This window comes from Carassius auratus, chromosome 41 (genome assembly GCF_003368295.1).
Source record: "Carassius auratus strain Wakin chromosome 41, ASM336829v1, whole genome shotgun sequence".
NCBI classification, from domain to species: domain Eukaryota; kingdom Metazoa; phylum Chordata; class Actinopteri; order Cypriniformes; family Cyprinidae; genus Carassius; species Carassius auratus.
This window is the reverse complement of record NC_039283.1, coordinates 4,072,304-4,089,642: the sequence shown is the minus strand read 5'-3', so window position 1 is coordinate 4,089,642 and position 17,339 is coordinate 4,072,304. Positions and strand designations below refer to the sequence as shown.

The window sequence follows — 17,339 nt, the reverse complement described above, 5'->3', positions numbered from 1 at the left end:
CAACCCAGCAATTTTAGAGTGATCCTGCGCTGGGTTGTATTTATCCCAGCATTTTTTAGTGTAGTTTGTGAATTATTATAAGTAGAGAATTTTAACATTTAGTTTGCACAATAAATTTGTCATAATAGATAACATTATTAATCTAAATGGGATGGTTAAGGGGGGTGCTTTTTGTAATTTTATATTTACAGACCCAGCAATTGGGTTGTTTTGACCCAGCATTTGGGTTACTACCCAAATTGTTAAAAAGTTTCGCTGGGTATGTCCATATTTTACCCAGCACTGGTTTGTATTTAACCCACCATTTTTTAGAGTGATAACAGCAATCGGCCTATCAGAACTCTACGGTTACAAGCTGAAGCAATACATTTAGAATTTAAAGACATTACCCTGATATAATGTCATTATGCTGTACTGTGTGCCTGTGAGGCGATAGGAGAGTTGATGAATATGCCACTGACTTTGCAAAAAAAAAAAAAAAAAAAAAAAAACACGAGTCCACTCGCTCTCTCTCTCTGCGCAATGAAGCCCATTATAAAGCAGTTAAAATTCCCTTATAATTCAAGGAATGAAAGAAAAAAATACCCATATATGAGTTTTTACAATATACTTTTCTGAATATCAGCACATAGATATGCTAATGATTTTATTTGAATGAATCGGTTTTTAAATGAAACGTGAGCCAGTAATTCGCTTGTTTCGTTTCTAATTGAATCAGCAATTTCGAATGAATTGTTGGAGTTGAAAGACTCAATAATTTAAACAGGGATTTGCTGCCACCTATGGGCGGCTTTATTTACATCTTTATTCAGCCATGACAGACCTAAACCAGCCAAGGTGCCAGCACAAAAACACATTTAACAAATAGTTTAATTCGCTATATTGACCCAAATTCCTCCATTTCGGGCCACAAGAAAAAAAAAAATTGCTTAAGGCTAATTTTTCATTGATTGCTTTTATGGTCCTCATTTGTGTGTCACTTTGGATAAAGGCATCTGCTAAATGGCTAAATGTAAATATAAGAAAAATATGGTACAATTCACACAATCAGGTGTCTGTCCATTCCTTTATTATGACTGCAAACACAAAAAAACTCCCATTTTTAATTACATAAACAGATGAAGAAATAAGTATCAAACTTGTAGAAGATTACTAGGGCTGGGTGGAGCGGTTAACATCTCATGTCGTCACGTATGGATGGAGGAAGATATCCAAGAGAAGCCCTTACAGAGATTTGACATGACAGACATATGGAGGTAATATTTTACAAGTCAAGAATTTTATCACATGCTTCGATGATCCCAAGTGATGTCATGAATAGCTGCGAGGGACATATTTGAAGTGGATTTGTGCATTTCTCCACCGGTTAAATTCAGCATCTTATTGTGTGTTTACAATTCATCCCATGACTCATCTAAGATGAGCTTTTCGTGATATTCTTCAGATAGGTGATGAAGTCACTAACTTCACGACCACCCTGTGGGACAAAAACATAACAGTAAAAATTGTCTGTGGGAGTATGTGTGTCTATTTGTGCATGATGAGATTCACCTCATATCGCTGTGGCTGGTCTTTTTGTCCAGAGGGCACAAAATAAATGGTTGGAAATCTGCAGTTTAGGCAAAACAAATCCAAAAATCAAAAACACTGAATGTCACAGAATGTTTGTTGTAATGAACTATAAATGGATCAAAGACATAAAGAAACAGATTGTTACCCTTGGACATCATAATTTGGGGGCACATCATTCGCTGTGGCATCCATTTTAGCAATGACAATGTTGGGGTCCCCAGAGAGCTAAGACACACATAAAATATAGCCAAAAACATTATGGGCCTACAGCAGCTTTATTTCTTGATATAATGAAATGTTTGATTAAATTATAAATTAAACCATTATATTTATTATTAACAGTACTTTTCATAAAATAAATAAATAAAATACTTACCAAACCAAATTCGAATTTGCAATTAAATATAAAAATTGGAATTTAAAATGCATAATTTCAGTTAGGGTAAAGAAAAGCTTTTGGCTTCTTTTCTGAGGCCACAAGAGGGCGCATAAGGCAAAATATTACTAATGCACGTTTATTCAAAACATAAAATGACTGTGAAAAACATTTAAAATCTTTATAAAGCTAATTATAATTAAGTAGCTCAAAGAACTAGAAACAAAACAGCATCATGTGTACATGCATGGTTTAATACAAAGGGGTGAAAGCCAATCACACAGTACATTTTTCATTTAAACAGGAGATGCAGTAGGTTGGGGAAAACACTATAAAGTCTCAAGATATGTTTTTGAGAAAAACTGAACCCACATTAATTTTAAATGGCTTTCTAAACATGCGGTTCTATTGTGTGAGACGCGAGTGCAAGGGTAATAGATGTCCCTCTCTAGAAAATGCGTGAAATATGCAATCTGTGTGAATGGCTTGGTTTCAGTTTTGACGTAAACAGGAGCTTCTCCACATTCTCTTTTTCCACAATATTTTGATTGAACATCGCAGCAGCACTGCATCTAATAGCTTCAACTGTGTGTTAACAAAAACATAATGCAATGACACTTATATCGTCATTGCATCTCGTGCACCACTGATAAAGGCCAAAGTTTAATTTGACCATTCGCATCAGCACATGTAATTTGTCATCAAGATGACTTGCATCCGTCAACGTGATCTCAAAAAGTGCCTACACCCGGGGCAAGCTTTAAAGTAGCCTCCTTAACGGACTCCAAAAATTTGAATGCAACATTTTTGCATACGAATGTGGATTTTTTTAATAATAATAGACAGCCCTAGTATATACACACACACACACAGTGTTAACAGACCTGTTCTCCAAGCTCCTTGTATATGGGCTCCAGGTCCTGGCAATGGCCACACCAGGGAGCATAAAATTCAACCAACACATCCTTCCCTGGATCATTTACAATCTCATCAAATGTGTCTGCAACCACAACCTGTGGAACCATAAACATGAAGACCAGAAAAAAAAAATAAAAAAAAAAAAAAACAACACTTTTATGGGCCCATGTACCTTTACAGGGTCTTCATTGGACTCTGGAACAGGCTCAGATTTCATATATCTTTTCAAACTTTTTGCAAAGTAATCCTCCAGGAATTTCTCCAAGGACTTGCCATCTTGCCTACAGAAAAAAACAAAAACAGAATGAAGTCCTAAAGTCTCAAATCTATTAATTCTATATTACTGGGTGTAAGCAGAAAAGCTCTGTGTATAGTGTTGCAAATCTCACGTGAATTCTTCCTGCATTAAGTACTTGATACCCTCTTTGGTCCGGATGGTGACAACGGGAATGTCTCCATCAGACGAATCCAAACCAAACTCCTTAAGCTCATCCTGGAACGCCTGTCGATCTGCCACTGCAAATCTCAGACCCCGATCCTGGAACTGGGTCACCACCTTCATTATTCTGAAAGAGATGAAGTGAACCGATACAAATAGAATGATTCCACTGATATTCCAACGTTTGGGTGCTCACCTGTTCCTCCAGTAGTTTGTGCCTTTGAGATTTCTTAAGAAATCTACATTGTAATATGCTGTAAGCAGATCACTTCCTCTCAGAATGTCCTTATTTTCTGTGGTTAATTGTGGACAGAGACCAAATCTAAAGAGATGAAAAGAACAAGGCCAAGAATCACAATAAGTCAAATTGCATTAAGCAGAGTTCAAACGGTTTAACCAATCACCCACAAAATATATAAGCATAAAAGAAACGTACACATGGTCTCTGATGAAGGTACGGAGAGAGGAATTAGAAGTGGATTCTGTGTATTTCACCACATTGTCCTCAAACTCGCCATTTAAATGGGGGGGTCGAAACAGCAGAACACACCTGAATGGAAAAGGTAGAGGAGAATAACTCAATATATTTTACATTTAAAAATGTACGGTTCATCTCAATATACCCAATATTAATATTTTCAGTCATTAAAACTGAAATTTCATAGCTTGTTTGATGTGTGCATAACCCTTTAACCGGTTCATCTTTGGATAACTAACTTTATGACAGAATATAAGCGATCACATATAGCATGATATTTGAGCCTAAATATTTCTGCCTATATAATGACTTTTTTTCTTGGTTAGCACTACTCCTGCCAGCAAATGAAAAGAAACATCAGGGATAATGATCATTTTTCCTCATGCTCTGCGTCATACATACTCTCCATCTACACCATATTTCAGGCCTGTTCCCACATCAGTGGAATAAGCAAATCGATAGCTATCCCTCAGGGCACTGGAGACATTCAGAAACTCTGCAAGCCGTGTACTATTTGCCCCAGAGAAGAAGCCTGAGCAAAGCCAAGAACAAAGAGACAAGAGGGTTAAATCAAGAAAGGAGAGAACTTAAGCTTCCTTCAGTACCATGAGAGATTAAAATGAATGCACAAGTCAAAACTGATTGGTTTAAAGCTTCTGCTGCAGGAGCGATGTAAGATTCTGTCAGGTTTTACAAACTCAACTCACCCACCACACTGGCCTCGTAGTTGTTGATAAAAGAATCCAAATCCGCCTCACTAAGCAGAGCCACAGAACTCGGACCTGCCTGCTTTCTCATGTAGCTCACAATGCCATCTGTTTCAGAAAAGATCACAAAAATAATTATAGCCAAAAAACATAAGTAATATAAAGTTTAGTATGAAATACATTTACTTAGCAAAGATGCATTAAATTGATCAAAAGTGACCATAAGGAAATGCATAATTGTAAAGGATTCAAAATTGTATGCATGCGCGCAGATATTATATATATATATATATATATATATATATATATATATATATATATATATATAATAAAAGCAGAATAACGGTTTTCAAAGCATAAGAAATAAACACCAAATAAGCCAATTAAAATTTCTGAAGGATCTGATAAATTCAGCTTTGTATTTCTGATGCGGCCTTGGTGAGCACGGAGCATAGAGATCTTATTAAAAAAAAAAAAAATAATAATAATAATAATATTCTTACCAACAAACTTTTTCAACCATACTGAATGGGTGGACACAAAATATCAACTAGGGCTGCACGATAAATCGCATGCACACGATCATATTTTGCGCAGCTTTTCAGCAAACAACGGCTCGGTGTGGTTGATGCTGCTCCATGTGAAAGCGCGCAGGTGATTGAGATTTACCGCTGATTACAGAACCGGCTTTACAGACAAGATGCGCTTTAAATATCGCGTGCGATTTATCGTGCAGCCCTAAATCAACCTGCTGTTCTGGGGCCATCATAAGTTTCAACTTCCTCTCCATGGCGGAAGATTTTTAGGGTGGGGTAGCTATTCGCTCCAAAACGCTCACACGTCTCAGAGTTCACGGTGCAGTCAACCTGACCAAACAAAAGGAGAGAGGCACATTTACTACACAAATATATAAAAACAGAACCTTGCAGACTGAGTCATCTGTGTAGCATAAGAAGACCTGAGTTAGGTAATGGGTACTGTTGTGTCCTCACCTTTGCCAGAGGCAGTGTCCCTTTCAGCCTTGTGGCAGAAGCCTCATATTCCTGAGCAAACTGCTTACAATGACCACACCTGTGGAATGTTAACGAACATTAAAGCATTCTACTATTTAACTGCAAATGCATGTAAAATCTAGTGTCTCGGTGATTTATTATTGTTTAAACTAGAGAACTGTCCCTTTTCATCATAATCTAGGTTCATGCACATGCATAGATCATAATTCAAATCCATGCACTACATGTATTAACAACGATTGTTGTTCTCACTAATCCAGACATGAACATAGTTTACGCTCTGTACTCTGTACAAACAGTAAATTACAACCAAACTACAACCTGGCTGCAGCTGGAAGTACACTTTTAAACAATTATTACGAATACATAATATCTAACTGGGACAAACCAAGGTGCGAAGAACTCCACCAGCAGAGTTTCGTGCACGGCTGCGTTCCGGTCAAAGTCAGAGTCACAAAACTCGAGCACATCGCTGCCCTCCGCGCGCCACGCAGTCAGTGCTAGACAGATGATAAACCAAAGTAAAGGCATTTCGACTCGTGTCAGCGGAGACTATGCAACAAGTGAATATATACGTTTGCCCCGCCGCGTTAGTAGCAGGTGTATGGTTCGCCTGAAGGTCCATAAAAGCACCATTCCCCAGTCAGAGCGCGTTTGATAAATTCCTTATCCTTACACTGATAACGTACATACAAACCCTTTACTTGGCATAACATGTGCCTCCGCAGCACATGGGATTTATTACGCTCGTTCAGAGCTTTCATCTTTTAAATATGCCTAGTTGTTTGAAAATCAGTAAAGTGTTCGAAGACCATAAGTCAAATGAGGGGAAGGTATGCAGAGCAGTGAATTATTTTAGCACTAGGGGTCACCATTATTCAGATATATTTAGATAAGAGAAACAGCAACTTTGGCTTGGTTAAAGGCTTCTCTTGAGATTTTGACTTGAAGGTTGAGACTGGACAGATATTACATAAGACGAAATATATATAGTAAAATAATTATTGTTATGAATATGATAAACTCTTAAATATACCTTCGTTATTCAACGGGATCTGACTGTAAGTGTAATATTGCTTAATTATGAAAATATAATATTAAGCAGTTTTAGACCAGTATAGAAGAACGATAGGCCTAATTGAGTGAGTGATTCAACGACATGCTTACTGGAACTAACTGTTGTATAAAATATAGAGATATAATTTAATTAGGTCGCTTTAGATATTTTCAGAAATCCAAATATTTCTATGTAGGCTACTTATTTAAAGATTTCCTCAGGACTCCAGGGAATTTCAAGACCTACAATGTGCAAGTGAAGTTCCTGTCAGATGATAAGTTAATGCTGACTCAGTCCATCTTTTGCTGAGTGTTTTAATAAGACGGAAACCCTGTTTTTCCCTCATTCTCGATTATTTCCCAAATTAATGTGTTAATACAATGCATGAAGTCTGTGGCTTAACAATCATAGTTGTTAATGTCTTCTTTTGGCCAGCTATTTTTGAACAGACATTCTGAATAGTACTTTAGAAAGAAGGCTGCTTCGTTGATGTTCCAGATCCTGAATTTTCCATTTTACTCCCCCATTTTTTAATTTTAGTTTTTTTTTTTTACCAAATCCCTAATTTAACTTTCCAGATCACCCTAAAACAATCATTGTATTTCAGTTTCAGTTAATATTTTTTATTTAATCTCCAAATCTAAATCTAAGGACAATGGTTAAAAATCCCTTGATTTTTTTTAAATGTTCTCACGGAGATGGCCTGGGATAGGCTCAATGAGGGATAAATTAACTACTGTAGCCTTACAATAAACTCCTCCAAGTTAATTATTTCGATTTCTTTTAGAACTTTTGACCCCTGACAAAAACAACTACAATGGATAGTGGCATTTCTACTAATACTTTGTTGTAAAAAATAGAGGGGGAAGCGATAATAGCCCTATTTCAATAACATTTGCCTACTGATTTTTATTAAATGTAAATGAAGTGTAATGTATTTAAAGAAAAAAATATTATTAGGCTGAATACGTAATTAATCCCATTATTTTAACACATCACCGGGGTCTCTGCACTGTAAACCCTAATGTTGTAATTAATAAAGAAATCAAGTTAACATAACTTCACATTACTTATAACACCAAGTTTTGCCATCAAAACTTAAACAGGTGTGTTTAAATTACTCATTGGCAGTAAAAATCTTTTGAATTAAGATTTTAAGTGTTATTAACTCAGAATTTCCATTTATTTAAATTATTCGTACGTCTCTGTTTAAAAATGATTGGTCGCGCTTGAAATTCTGCCTTGACAACAGCGCCGATTGGCCAATATAACACAAGGCGGGAATCGTTTGTCGAATTTGCTGAAGACGCAGCACTGACTGCGGTTCACAATCATTTGCAGGAACACCTGAAAGAAGAAATAAATAATACAGTTTAAAGTTAAATAGGTAAGTAAAGGTTTAAACGCAACGCATAAATATACACACGTTGTTTTTTTATTTCCTTATACGTTTTATTGTCATATTATTTGCATGTTGAAAATACTTTTCCGTTTTACTCTGGCAGCGGGCCAGCTGCACAAGCAGCCAGACAGGCGTTAAAGCAGGCGGGAAGAGAGTCGTCGTGAAAGACCCAGAGTACGCTGGTAGGTAGAATAATGGAAAAATATATATTTAAATTTTGCTTCGTTGCCTTTGAGTATTTTCGAGTTATAAACACGTTCGTGTTACCAACTTTCTGTAAGAACATCTGAATTTCCCGTTTTCCTCCTGTAGGGACAGTAACATTAGCAGGCAGGTGGTTATGAAGCAGACGAGGAGGGGGAAGAGTCGAGGCCACAGGAGTAACGCTACGCTGGTAAATTTTGCTTTTATTTTATTTTTTATACAACTGGACTTAAGGTATAAATGCGTTTAAGTTAAAATCCCCTAACTTCCAAACATAGCCAATGTTTTACAGACTAACTTAGCGCTGTTGTTTACAATAGGCCTAAGCGTGATATTGCGGCTCGAACTTCGAGAAAAAATCTATTTCCAGACACTGAAATGTCTCTTTGTGTAATTTGTGAAAGGACGTTTCTTTTATTTGGTGTAAAATTGGGCTGCCGCGTGAATACTGACTTATGCCTAACGTTAATCCTTATAAGAATTTCTTTGGCCGGTATGTTACTAAAAACCGCAGACCTTTTCCTGCTTGCGACACATTTACAGAGATATTATTAATTAATGAATAGTTATGTGGAATGAAATTATATGAAATGATAGGTCTATGCAAGAAGCTAAACCTCATATATTACCTTTAATTCACAGCCTCTGCAAACAAAGCTGAATTTGTTTACTACAGTCTGGAACACAAGCGTAAAGATGTATATCAAACTTTGGGAATCTGTCAATCTTCCCGATTTGAGATCACACATGTGAATGTAATTTTGCTTTTTTAAACGGGTTGCAACATTAAGGATAGCAGCAAGTATCATTTTGATGAACAACACAACAGACCCATCTCCTCCTGACAGCCTGGAACGCAAGCGCCCTGATGTGTGATTTATTTACAACTAGCAGGATGTGCAAAATGGTACTTGCTACTATCCTTGATGCTGCAACCTGTATAAAAAAGTAAGATTGTTCACATGAGTGATCTCAAATTGGGAAGATTGAGTTTTCACATATTCCCAAAGTTTGATATATCTTTACACTCGCACTCCAGACTGTAGAAAATACACTCAGGGCTGTTTGTACAAGGTAAAGGTAATAATGTTATAAATGATGTTGCTTGCATAGACTTATCGTTTCATTTCATAAGACACAAATATATCATCAGGAATCACAATTATTGATTTTGTTTTGCTTGTACACGTTTTTTGACAATCAAAGGGATGGTTACAGTTGACTTTCATTATATGAATAGCCAAAGACAACAGTTTCAGCAAAAAATCTCCCTTAATGTTCTGCTAAATAAAGTCGCCCACATCTTGGATGGCTAGAGTGAGTAAATTGACAGCAAATTTTTATTCATGAATGAAAAATCCTTTTAAATGTAAATAAATAAATAAATTAACCTTTTTTTAATTAATACATTTTTGTACCTTTGACTGGAATTAACTTGTTATCTTAAAAAATAATCAAGGACACCATGCATGCATGTTGTTACTTTCCCCTTCTTAATTTTTTCAGGTCTACGTGGAGTTTAATAGGATTGCTGGTAAGATCTTGAAAAGGGAATTTTACGAGACCCTTGACCAACATAGTACATGGCTCTTGGACATTTTCAGAGCCAGAACGGGAGTTGCTGGTCAGCTTTTGATGAACCTTCTGAAGCAACAAAGGTTAGTTAGAAGTCCCAATAATTTATCCTAGATATATCTTAGAAGATAGTAGATTGATTCTTTATAAACTGCAATATAGACTTCATAGTTGATCTCTGATTAAATGTTTAAAGGCTATAATAATGTATTATTATCAAGTGGTTTGATTTAATACAATTTTATTTTTTTCACACAAGCTATCAGAGCCAACTGAAACTGAACTTTGGTGCTTCAAGGACTACCCCTTTGGTTTGGAGATGACTCCTGCTTTCTTTAAGATGTGTTTGGTAAGTGTTCCAAGGAGAAAATGTCCAAAAGACACCCTCTATACACACTCTAACACATTCACAATCTCGGTCATTCACACACACTGTATCAATCTAAAGGGTTAATTCACTCAAAAATGAAAATTCTGTAATTCATTGACTCACCCTTGTGTCATTCCATCTTTAAGACACAATAGATTTTTTTTAATGATATTCTGTAACTTTCTGTCCCTCCATTGACATCCAACACAACTACACTTTCAAGGATGATAGGAAAGACTTTGTTGCAGTACTCTGTACTACTGTACTCCAGTGGTTTAACCTCAATTTTATGAAGCAAAACGAGTGCTATGTTTGTGCAAAAAAAACATAATTTACCAGTGTAATTGTTTATCTGCAACGCCCGTTCAAGACAGTATCTCATATAGCACCACAACGTGTGAGTTTTGTATTCATGTGAGAGCAGACGTAATTGCGTGACCGTGCATTGGAGATTATATTTTTTTATAAGTTGTACTTTTTTTTTTTTATTTATTTTTTTTTTTTTGCACAAACAGATTACTTGTGTAGCTTCATGAAATTGAGGTTAAACCACTGGAGTCACATGGATTACTTTAGTGATGTCTTTCATACCTTTTTGGACCTTGAAAGTGGTAATTGAATTGGATCTCTAGTATGGAGGGACTGAAACCTCATGGGTTTCATTAAAAATATTTTAATATGTTCCGAAGATGAACATAGGTCTTTCAGATGTGCAACGATACAAGGTTCAGTAATTAATGACAGAATTTAACATTTTGGGTGAACTAACCCTTTTAGGTTGATATTGATGCAGTGTATGTGAGACGTGTGAATGTGTAATAAAAAATGAAAATTCTGTCAGTAATTACTCACCCTCATGTTGTTCCAAACCTGTAATACTTTCGTTCATCTTCGGAGCACAAATTAAGATATTTTTGATGAAATCTGAGAGCTGTCTCACTCCTCCATAGGTTTCTATTGTAATTGTAACTTGCCGGCCCAGAAAGTTAAAAACATTGTTAAAATAGTCAAAGTGACTACAGTGCCTCAACCTGAAGTTTATCAAGCGATGAGAATACTTTTTGTGCGCATAAAACCAAACAAAATAACGTCTATTCAACTATATATTGTCCTCTTTGTTTCTCTGAGTGAGTTCAAGTAGTCTAACAGTGCAGCACTTCTGGGTTGTACGTCAGAACGTAGGCTCACTATTGGCCAACATCACACACATGACCAGCGTGAGCCTCCGTTCTGATGTACAACCCAGAGGCGCTGCGCTGTTACATATCGTAACGCTACGCTTGATAAATTTCTGGTTCAGCCACTGTGGTCACTTGTACTATTTTAACATGTCTTTACAAACTTTCTGGGCTGGCAAGTTTAAATTACAGAGAAGCCTATGGAGGAGTGAGACAACTCGGATCATCAAAAATATTTTAATTTGTGTTCCGATGATGTATTACTGCGTTGAAACAATGTGAGGGTGAGTAATTACTAACAGAATTTAAAGTTTTTTGGTGAACTAACCCTTTAAGTTGCACCTTTTTGAAATGTAAATGAGCTTGCATGTATGTGAATTAATTTTAATTTGTTAATGTTTTTTCACTAGATGTCCGATGATCACCGCTCAATTCTTTATGTGCCAGTGGGGATTTTGATAGTTGAAGATGGGTCTCCCTCTTCGATTGGAATCGTAATCGAGGGAAAATTAGTGATGGACAATCTACATGACCTTCCTGAAGAAGCAATGTGCCTTCTGTTCGGACTTCTATATGCATTGCACCTGAGTTACCCAAAGTCACTGGGATACATGTTTGACTTCATTCAGCGGATTCTACTTTCCTTGGGGCAGAAAGACCTGCAGCCTAAAACACAATCGTTGGCAAACCAGCTGTTTGGCTAAAATCGAGAAATTGCTTGGCGCACTTTTAATTGCAACACATTTACATTAAACATGGTCTTTTGAAAATGAGACTTAAAAATATGAGCTTAATGTTTTTTTTTTTTTTTAATGTGAGTGTAATGTTCTGTAAAAATGTAAGCTTACTGTTAAACATGAGCTCAATATTTTAATGTGACTTAAAAATGCAGCTTGCTGTTAAAAATATGAGCTACTGTTTTCTAAAAATGTGAGCTTAAGTGCTGTTCAAGTGTCTAAATGTGACTTAAAAATATGAGCTTGATATTAGTAATGTTTCTTAAATTAATGTAAGTGTATAAACCAAATAAAGCTGTTAATGGAAAAACAATATTTGTATTAAATCATTAAAACAAGTAAACCATATAAAACTCAAAAATTTAAGTTAAGTCTATTTGCCTTTTTAAGTTATCTGTACTTGAACATTTAGGTTAATTCAATGAAGAGACCAACATTAGGTCAACTCAATTGAATTGAGTTATCAATTTTGCCATTACTCAATTTTACTTACGCAACCACTTTCCTCAAATCATTTGAGTAGTCTCAACTTATTAGGGTTTACAGTGTGGAATCCCAAGCATACAACAGTAGAAATCTTAACAGAACATTAGGCTGCTTACATTCTAGTGTAAGCTATAATGTGTAGTGTATGTAAATGTCAATAAGCATAAAATATGTTAAGATTGTATTGTTTAATTGTATTGTTTTATGCCAAACTGTCAAACAGACACAAAACTAGTTAGAACTAAACTGTGGGAGGTGTAAGCGCGTGCCCACTCACTCCTCGCGCACTCGCGACTCGGTTGTCTTGAGGTTCTGTCACTGTCGCGCGCTCTCCAGCCCATAGGATAGAGATACGAGTGATTACGCGCACAGTGGTTTAGCGACCACTTTGTGAGCAAGACATAGCTTCAATATTTATTTACAAGTTTATGAAGTTTACAAAAGGACATACGTCTGTATGAGTATCTTAATTGTCCTCTGGGCAGAACACTCCACAACGTTGCTCAATAAAGTTCGATGCCACTTCTCCAGTAAGGTAAGAAAGTTTACGCTAATGCAATGTAAGACCTTTCATACCGAAAAGGACATGACTGATTTCCCGAATGCATTCAATTTTGTATAGCCTACTTTTTTCTTGCATCTTTGTCCAGAAGATTTCTTTATTTAAGTTTCCATCTTCTGCCCTGACCTACTTCTTGAAGTCTGGTTTTGATGAAATTAGGCTATGTGATTGCTTTCTCTTAGTGTTCACTCTCAAATGTAATAACATTTTCAAACTAACTATATCATTCATGCAAACCAAGATTGTATAATTAATAGTATACTGGAAATGCACTTCAAAACATAGTAGACATACATTGGTAGATTTCATTAGCTTACACAACCTTATTGTATTGTTATTATTATTTTAAGACCAAATTAGACACAGATGTGTTTGTGATCTGGAGCAGGTACTGCTTTATCTATCTTTTGTTTTGTTTTTGCCCCAAAATGTGTTAAATAATTTGCATAACAAAACAGCATAAAGTATATTGTTTAAAAAATTACATTTCATTTCTATTTAATGTCTTTCATAATTCAAATCTCTGTGTCATGGCTGTGTTATGTGAAGGACAATGGTGGGATGACACAGTGCCCTGAACACATTTGATCTTTTTGTGAGTCATATCAAAGGCTCTGGCAATATTTTTGTTCTTTTGTAGTTGATTTTTAGCCTTGCATTCTATATGAGTGTTTTCTTCCCCACAACATTTTGGAGAATAATCACTAAAACCGCAAAAAAACGCAACTGGCCAAAAGCACATTATAACCAGGAGATGCAGACTTTGACCTTGGTTCTAGATGATTCTAGACTTATTACACTAGATGATTCCACTACTAGTTTTACCATCTTTTTGTCCCAGACACAATATCCCCTAAAGCAGGTCAGACTTATGAATAGAAGCTCAGAAAGAATCACTAGTACCTGCCAGTGGTTTCACATCTGGAGAGCTGGGACTCTAATTGATTTCCACAGGAGAAACGTTTCACCTTGACGGCAGCTTACTGAGTTCCTCGTAAAAAACATCTGCTGTGGATATGATTTCTTTGTTGGGTCGTGAGCACTGGGTTGGCACAGACCCTACAACTGAAATTCTTTGCATTTCACCAGGGGGTCTTGGTTCAGTAGTTCACAGCTGCTTGTGTTGTGAGATAATTTATGTCATGAAATTAATTGTACATTAGCAGCTAATAAACTGCTACTGTTTTCTGTAATGGAATCTGATAGGTACACATGAATTTTTTTTTTTTTTTAAATATTTAAATAAGTTAATATCTTTTTGTTTGTTTAAATCATTAGTTTTAACATTCTACATATCAAAAAGTGACTTTATATAAGTTCAGGGTGAAATAAAATAGCACAAAGTAAAGAACATATGGAGGTCAGTGGTGATGAGATGGGGGTGTTGTGTTAACGGATGAAGACGGTGGGTTATATTTCCACCACATGCTTACATAAGCCCCTCTAACTCATGCTTTTTGCAGACAGAGGCATAAGAAGGATCTGTGGGCTTCTGCTTAAAGCTCTTCCCATTTCTTTATTTGTCCGTTGTTCATTTTTGTTTGCACATCCCTGTTTATTTTCACTGCAGAACCACTACAGAGTTGTAGAGTCGAGGAAAAATCTCTGATCTTTGCTCCGATCTGAAAACCGGTCAGTCTTGGAGAAGTTTGAAGCACAGCGGCAGAGCTGTTAGTCATTAGGAGAGGGGAAAGTGACTTTGATGTTGTTTTGCAGGCTCGGTTTGCATGGAAGATAAGGCAAACAACCCATCAAGGGTGATATATAGAAACCTGTTTGTAAATCTCATGCAAGTTTTTAAGTGGACAACTCTTGAAAAACGATCACAGCAGCTTGCAGTAAGGCTCATTTTGTGACTGTTGCGATACAGAAAAGGGCTATGATCTGCAATAGTTATATCTGTCAATCCCTTCTGTCAAAATAAAGTCATTGTTATGTTAAAATCCAGTCCTTCATATTTGGGATTGACATTTGAGCTCAGACCTGCAGCTGTCCTCCTGCCATCTCAGAGCAGTGTTTTAAATCAGGTAGACGACAGGGGGAAAATAATAACCCTCCTCAACTTTTCCCTTTGCTTTAGTATTCTGGGAAAAGGCATATTGGCACTGTGCTGAAGTTTGTCCCATGAAATCCAATCGGAAAATCCTTTGTGGTAAAATACGAGGTGAGTACACATTGTCTTTTATGACACAGTAATAGAGATATTTAACTGTGTGTATTGTGAGTGAGCATGTGGTGTCTACCGAAGGGAAATGGTCACTGGATGGCAGACCTGTATTTTCTCTCAAGATGTTTCCTTTTGTTTGTTTCTGGTAAACTCCCTGGTGTTCTTCGGAATGAGAAGAGAGGACAGTAGAAGCCTGTGGAGTCAGATATCAATTATCTTACAGACAATGTAAACAATACATTAAGTAATGAATCATTAAGCACATCCGATGCAAACTGAAAAATATGTGTATTTACATTTTATTGGCAGCACAGGAAATTGCCCCTGTGTTTTTCTCTGTTACTCTTTCCGTCTTCTCTTGTGCCCAGGACATCCTGAGTCCAACATCTGGCAATACCTGCCCTCTTTCTCTGTCACTCCTCGCTTTCATCCTGTTATTTCTGACATGTTGTGGAAGATATACGACATACACATATTAGGTTCATAGCCTTCAGATGCATTTAAAAGCAGCCAATTAGTTAAGATATGTAAATATATGTAACACACTTTACCATTCAAAGGTTGTGGTCAGTACGATTACGATAACAAGGAAGCATTAAAGCGTTTAAGCATTCAGTCATCAAAAAATACGGAAAAAAAGTATGAAGTAAAGTTTGTTGTCAGTATGTCATATTGATACTATTATTTAGCAAGGGCACATTCAGTTTTCAAATTAATACTATTCTTTTGAACTTTCTATTCATTATAATCTTTTAAAATATGCATCGTTGTTTCCACTGAAATATTAAACAGCACAACAAGTAACAAGAAATGTTTTTGAGCTACAAATCAGCATATTAGAAAGACTCTTTAACATTTAAGAAACCTCTGGATTGGGGATCAGATACTGTCTTCGTTGAGATGAGAGTGAGAGGAGGAAGAGAATCTAGAAGCATTTCCATGGAGTCACCTTCAGGGCAGACAGAGAGTGATGTGTTTCTTTTCCTCTGGTGAAAACCTCTTTACTTTCAAATACTCCGATTCAGGAACATGTGGTTATTTTTCTCAGCTGTATAAAGGCGATAAAAAGATGGTTTTAATAAGGAGCAGGCTTCCTCTTCCCTCTCCAGAAGGGCTCTGCAGCGATGGCCAGTTTAGTAAATCAGAAAGCTTTTGGAGGAATGTACTGGCAGCGAATGGACTTCCTCTAGGGAGATGAATGATAGCAAATGGGCGATACAGTGATTTTGCGTGGTCCCAAATCCCTCAATTCCCTCAACATTATCCCCACACACAGAGAGAAACAGCAGATCTTAAACTGGCAAACAGAATAATATTGTAGCGTTGCTTTGCAAAGATATTTTGTTGGAAAAATAAGAAGGCTTTGGTTTCATCACGCACCTGGATTCAGTCCTAATGCTTTCTCTGAGTGCTGCACTCCTCTTTGCACATAGGGGAGACTCTGTGTTGTATGTCACATGCCTGATCCAAATCCCTACAAAATTAATTAAAAATAAAATGCTAATTTTTTTAATTAAATATAAATGTAAAAATATAGACATGACTTAATTTATCACAGCATTGGCTTTATCACCAGTACAACATGCTGCATTAAGTCCATCTGTCTGCACAGGCATAGCGGCCACCTCATTCTGATCCAAATGTTTGCTATTCTGTCTCATAAATAAATGGGCCTCTTAAGGTAAATTCCTGTGTGGGACAGCTTTACTATACTCAAGACATCCAGTACTGGCCAGACTGTACAATAAAACAACATAGACAAGGGAGAAAAAGCACACATATGAAAAGTTCCCTAACTGCGAAGATCAAGCTAGAGTCCATCCATATTAGTGTTCACAAATAAATTTGCCAGGCGACAGAATGTTGATCTAGACAGGAGGCGGGGGTCTGTTATCTCACTTCAGTCTTGTGGCAGTTCATTCATTAATCCAAAGCTAAATCAAAACTGAGATCTTCAAAACACAGTGAGAAGACTTTAGTGATACTGGCGATACATGATGCATCTCTCATGGAGATGGTGAGGACTAAACTGAGCAGCTGTTAGCATAGCTTATTTAGTCATTTGCAGATCTGGATAAGTTTGGAAAAAAGGCAAATT

General features: G+C 36.5%; 2 protein-coding genes and 1 long non-coding RNA gene across 6 annotated transcripts in view; 2 read left to right on the top strand and 1 right to left on the bottom strand.

The window, feature by feature from the left end:
* Positions 1–1,054: 1,054 nt before the first annotated feature.
* LOC113059830 (protein disulfide-isomerase A3-like) lies at positions 1,055–6,125 on the bottom strand. Its single transcript, XM_026228452.1, has 13 exons — positions 5,892–6,125; positions 5,483–5,561; positions 5,239–5,356; positions 4,491–4,598; positions 4,186–4,315; positions 3,742–3,855; positions 3,502–3,627; positions 3,256–3,432; positions 3,039–3,147; positions 2,833–2,961; positions 1,718–1,797; positions 1,552–1,609; positions 1,055–1,477 (listed from the first exon to the last, which is right to left on the bottom strand). Exons 1-13 carry the CDS (start codon positions 6,032–6,034, stop codon positions 1,415–1,417), a joined length of 1,434 nt encoding a protein of 477 aa, XP_026084237.1. The 5' UTR covers positions 6,035–6,125; the 3' UTR covers positions 1,055–1,414.
* Positions 6,126–7,822: 1,697 nt separating this feature from the next.
* Positions 7,823–12,339, top strand: LOC113059828 (uncharacterized). Of its 3 annotated transcripts, none has more exons than XR_003278165.1 (6): positions 7,823–7,947; positions 8,066–8,144; positions 8,275–8,356; positions 9,673–9,824; positions 10,001–10,090; positions 11,700–12,339. It is a non-coding gene; the product is annotated as an uncharacterized LOC113059828 (long non-coding RNA). The 3 variants fall into 3 exon arrangements; XR_003278166.1 differs by having other exon boundaries at positions 7,851–7,947; positions 8,090–8,144; XR_003278167.1 differs by having other exon boundaries at positions 7,852–7,947; positions 8,094–8,144.
* A 441-nt stretch (positions 12,340–12,780) lies between these two features.
* The window catches only part of LOC113059827 (platelet endothelial aggregation receptor 1-like), a 28,419-nt gene continuing 23,860 nt past the window's right edge, over positions 12,781–17,339 (top strand). Inside the window, exons 1-2 of one of the 2 annotated variants that reach the window (XM_026228449.1) lie at positions 12,781–13,047; positions 15,155–15,238. The gene's annotated coding sequence lies outside the window, so the exon portion shown is untranslated. The remainder of the gene's footprint in view (positions 13,048–15,154; positions 15,239–17,339) is intronic. The other variant, XM_026228448.1, reaches the window with a different exon arrangement.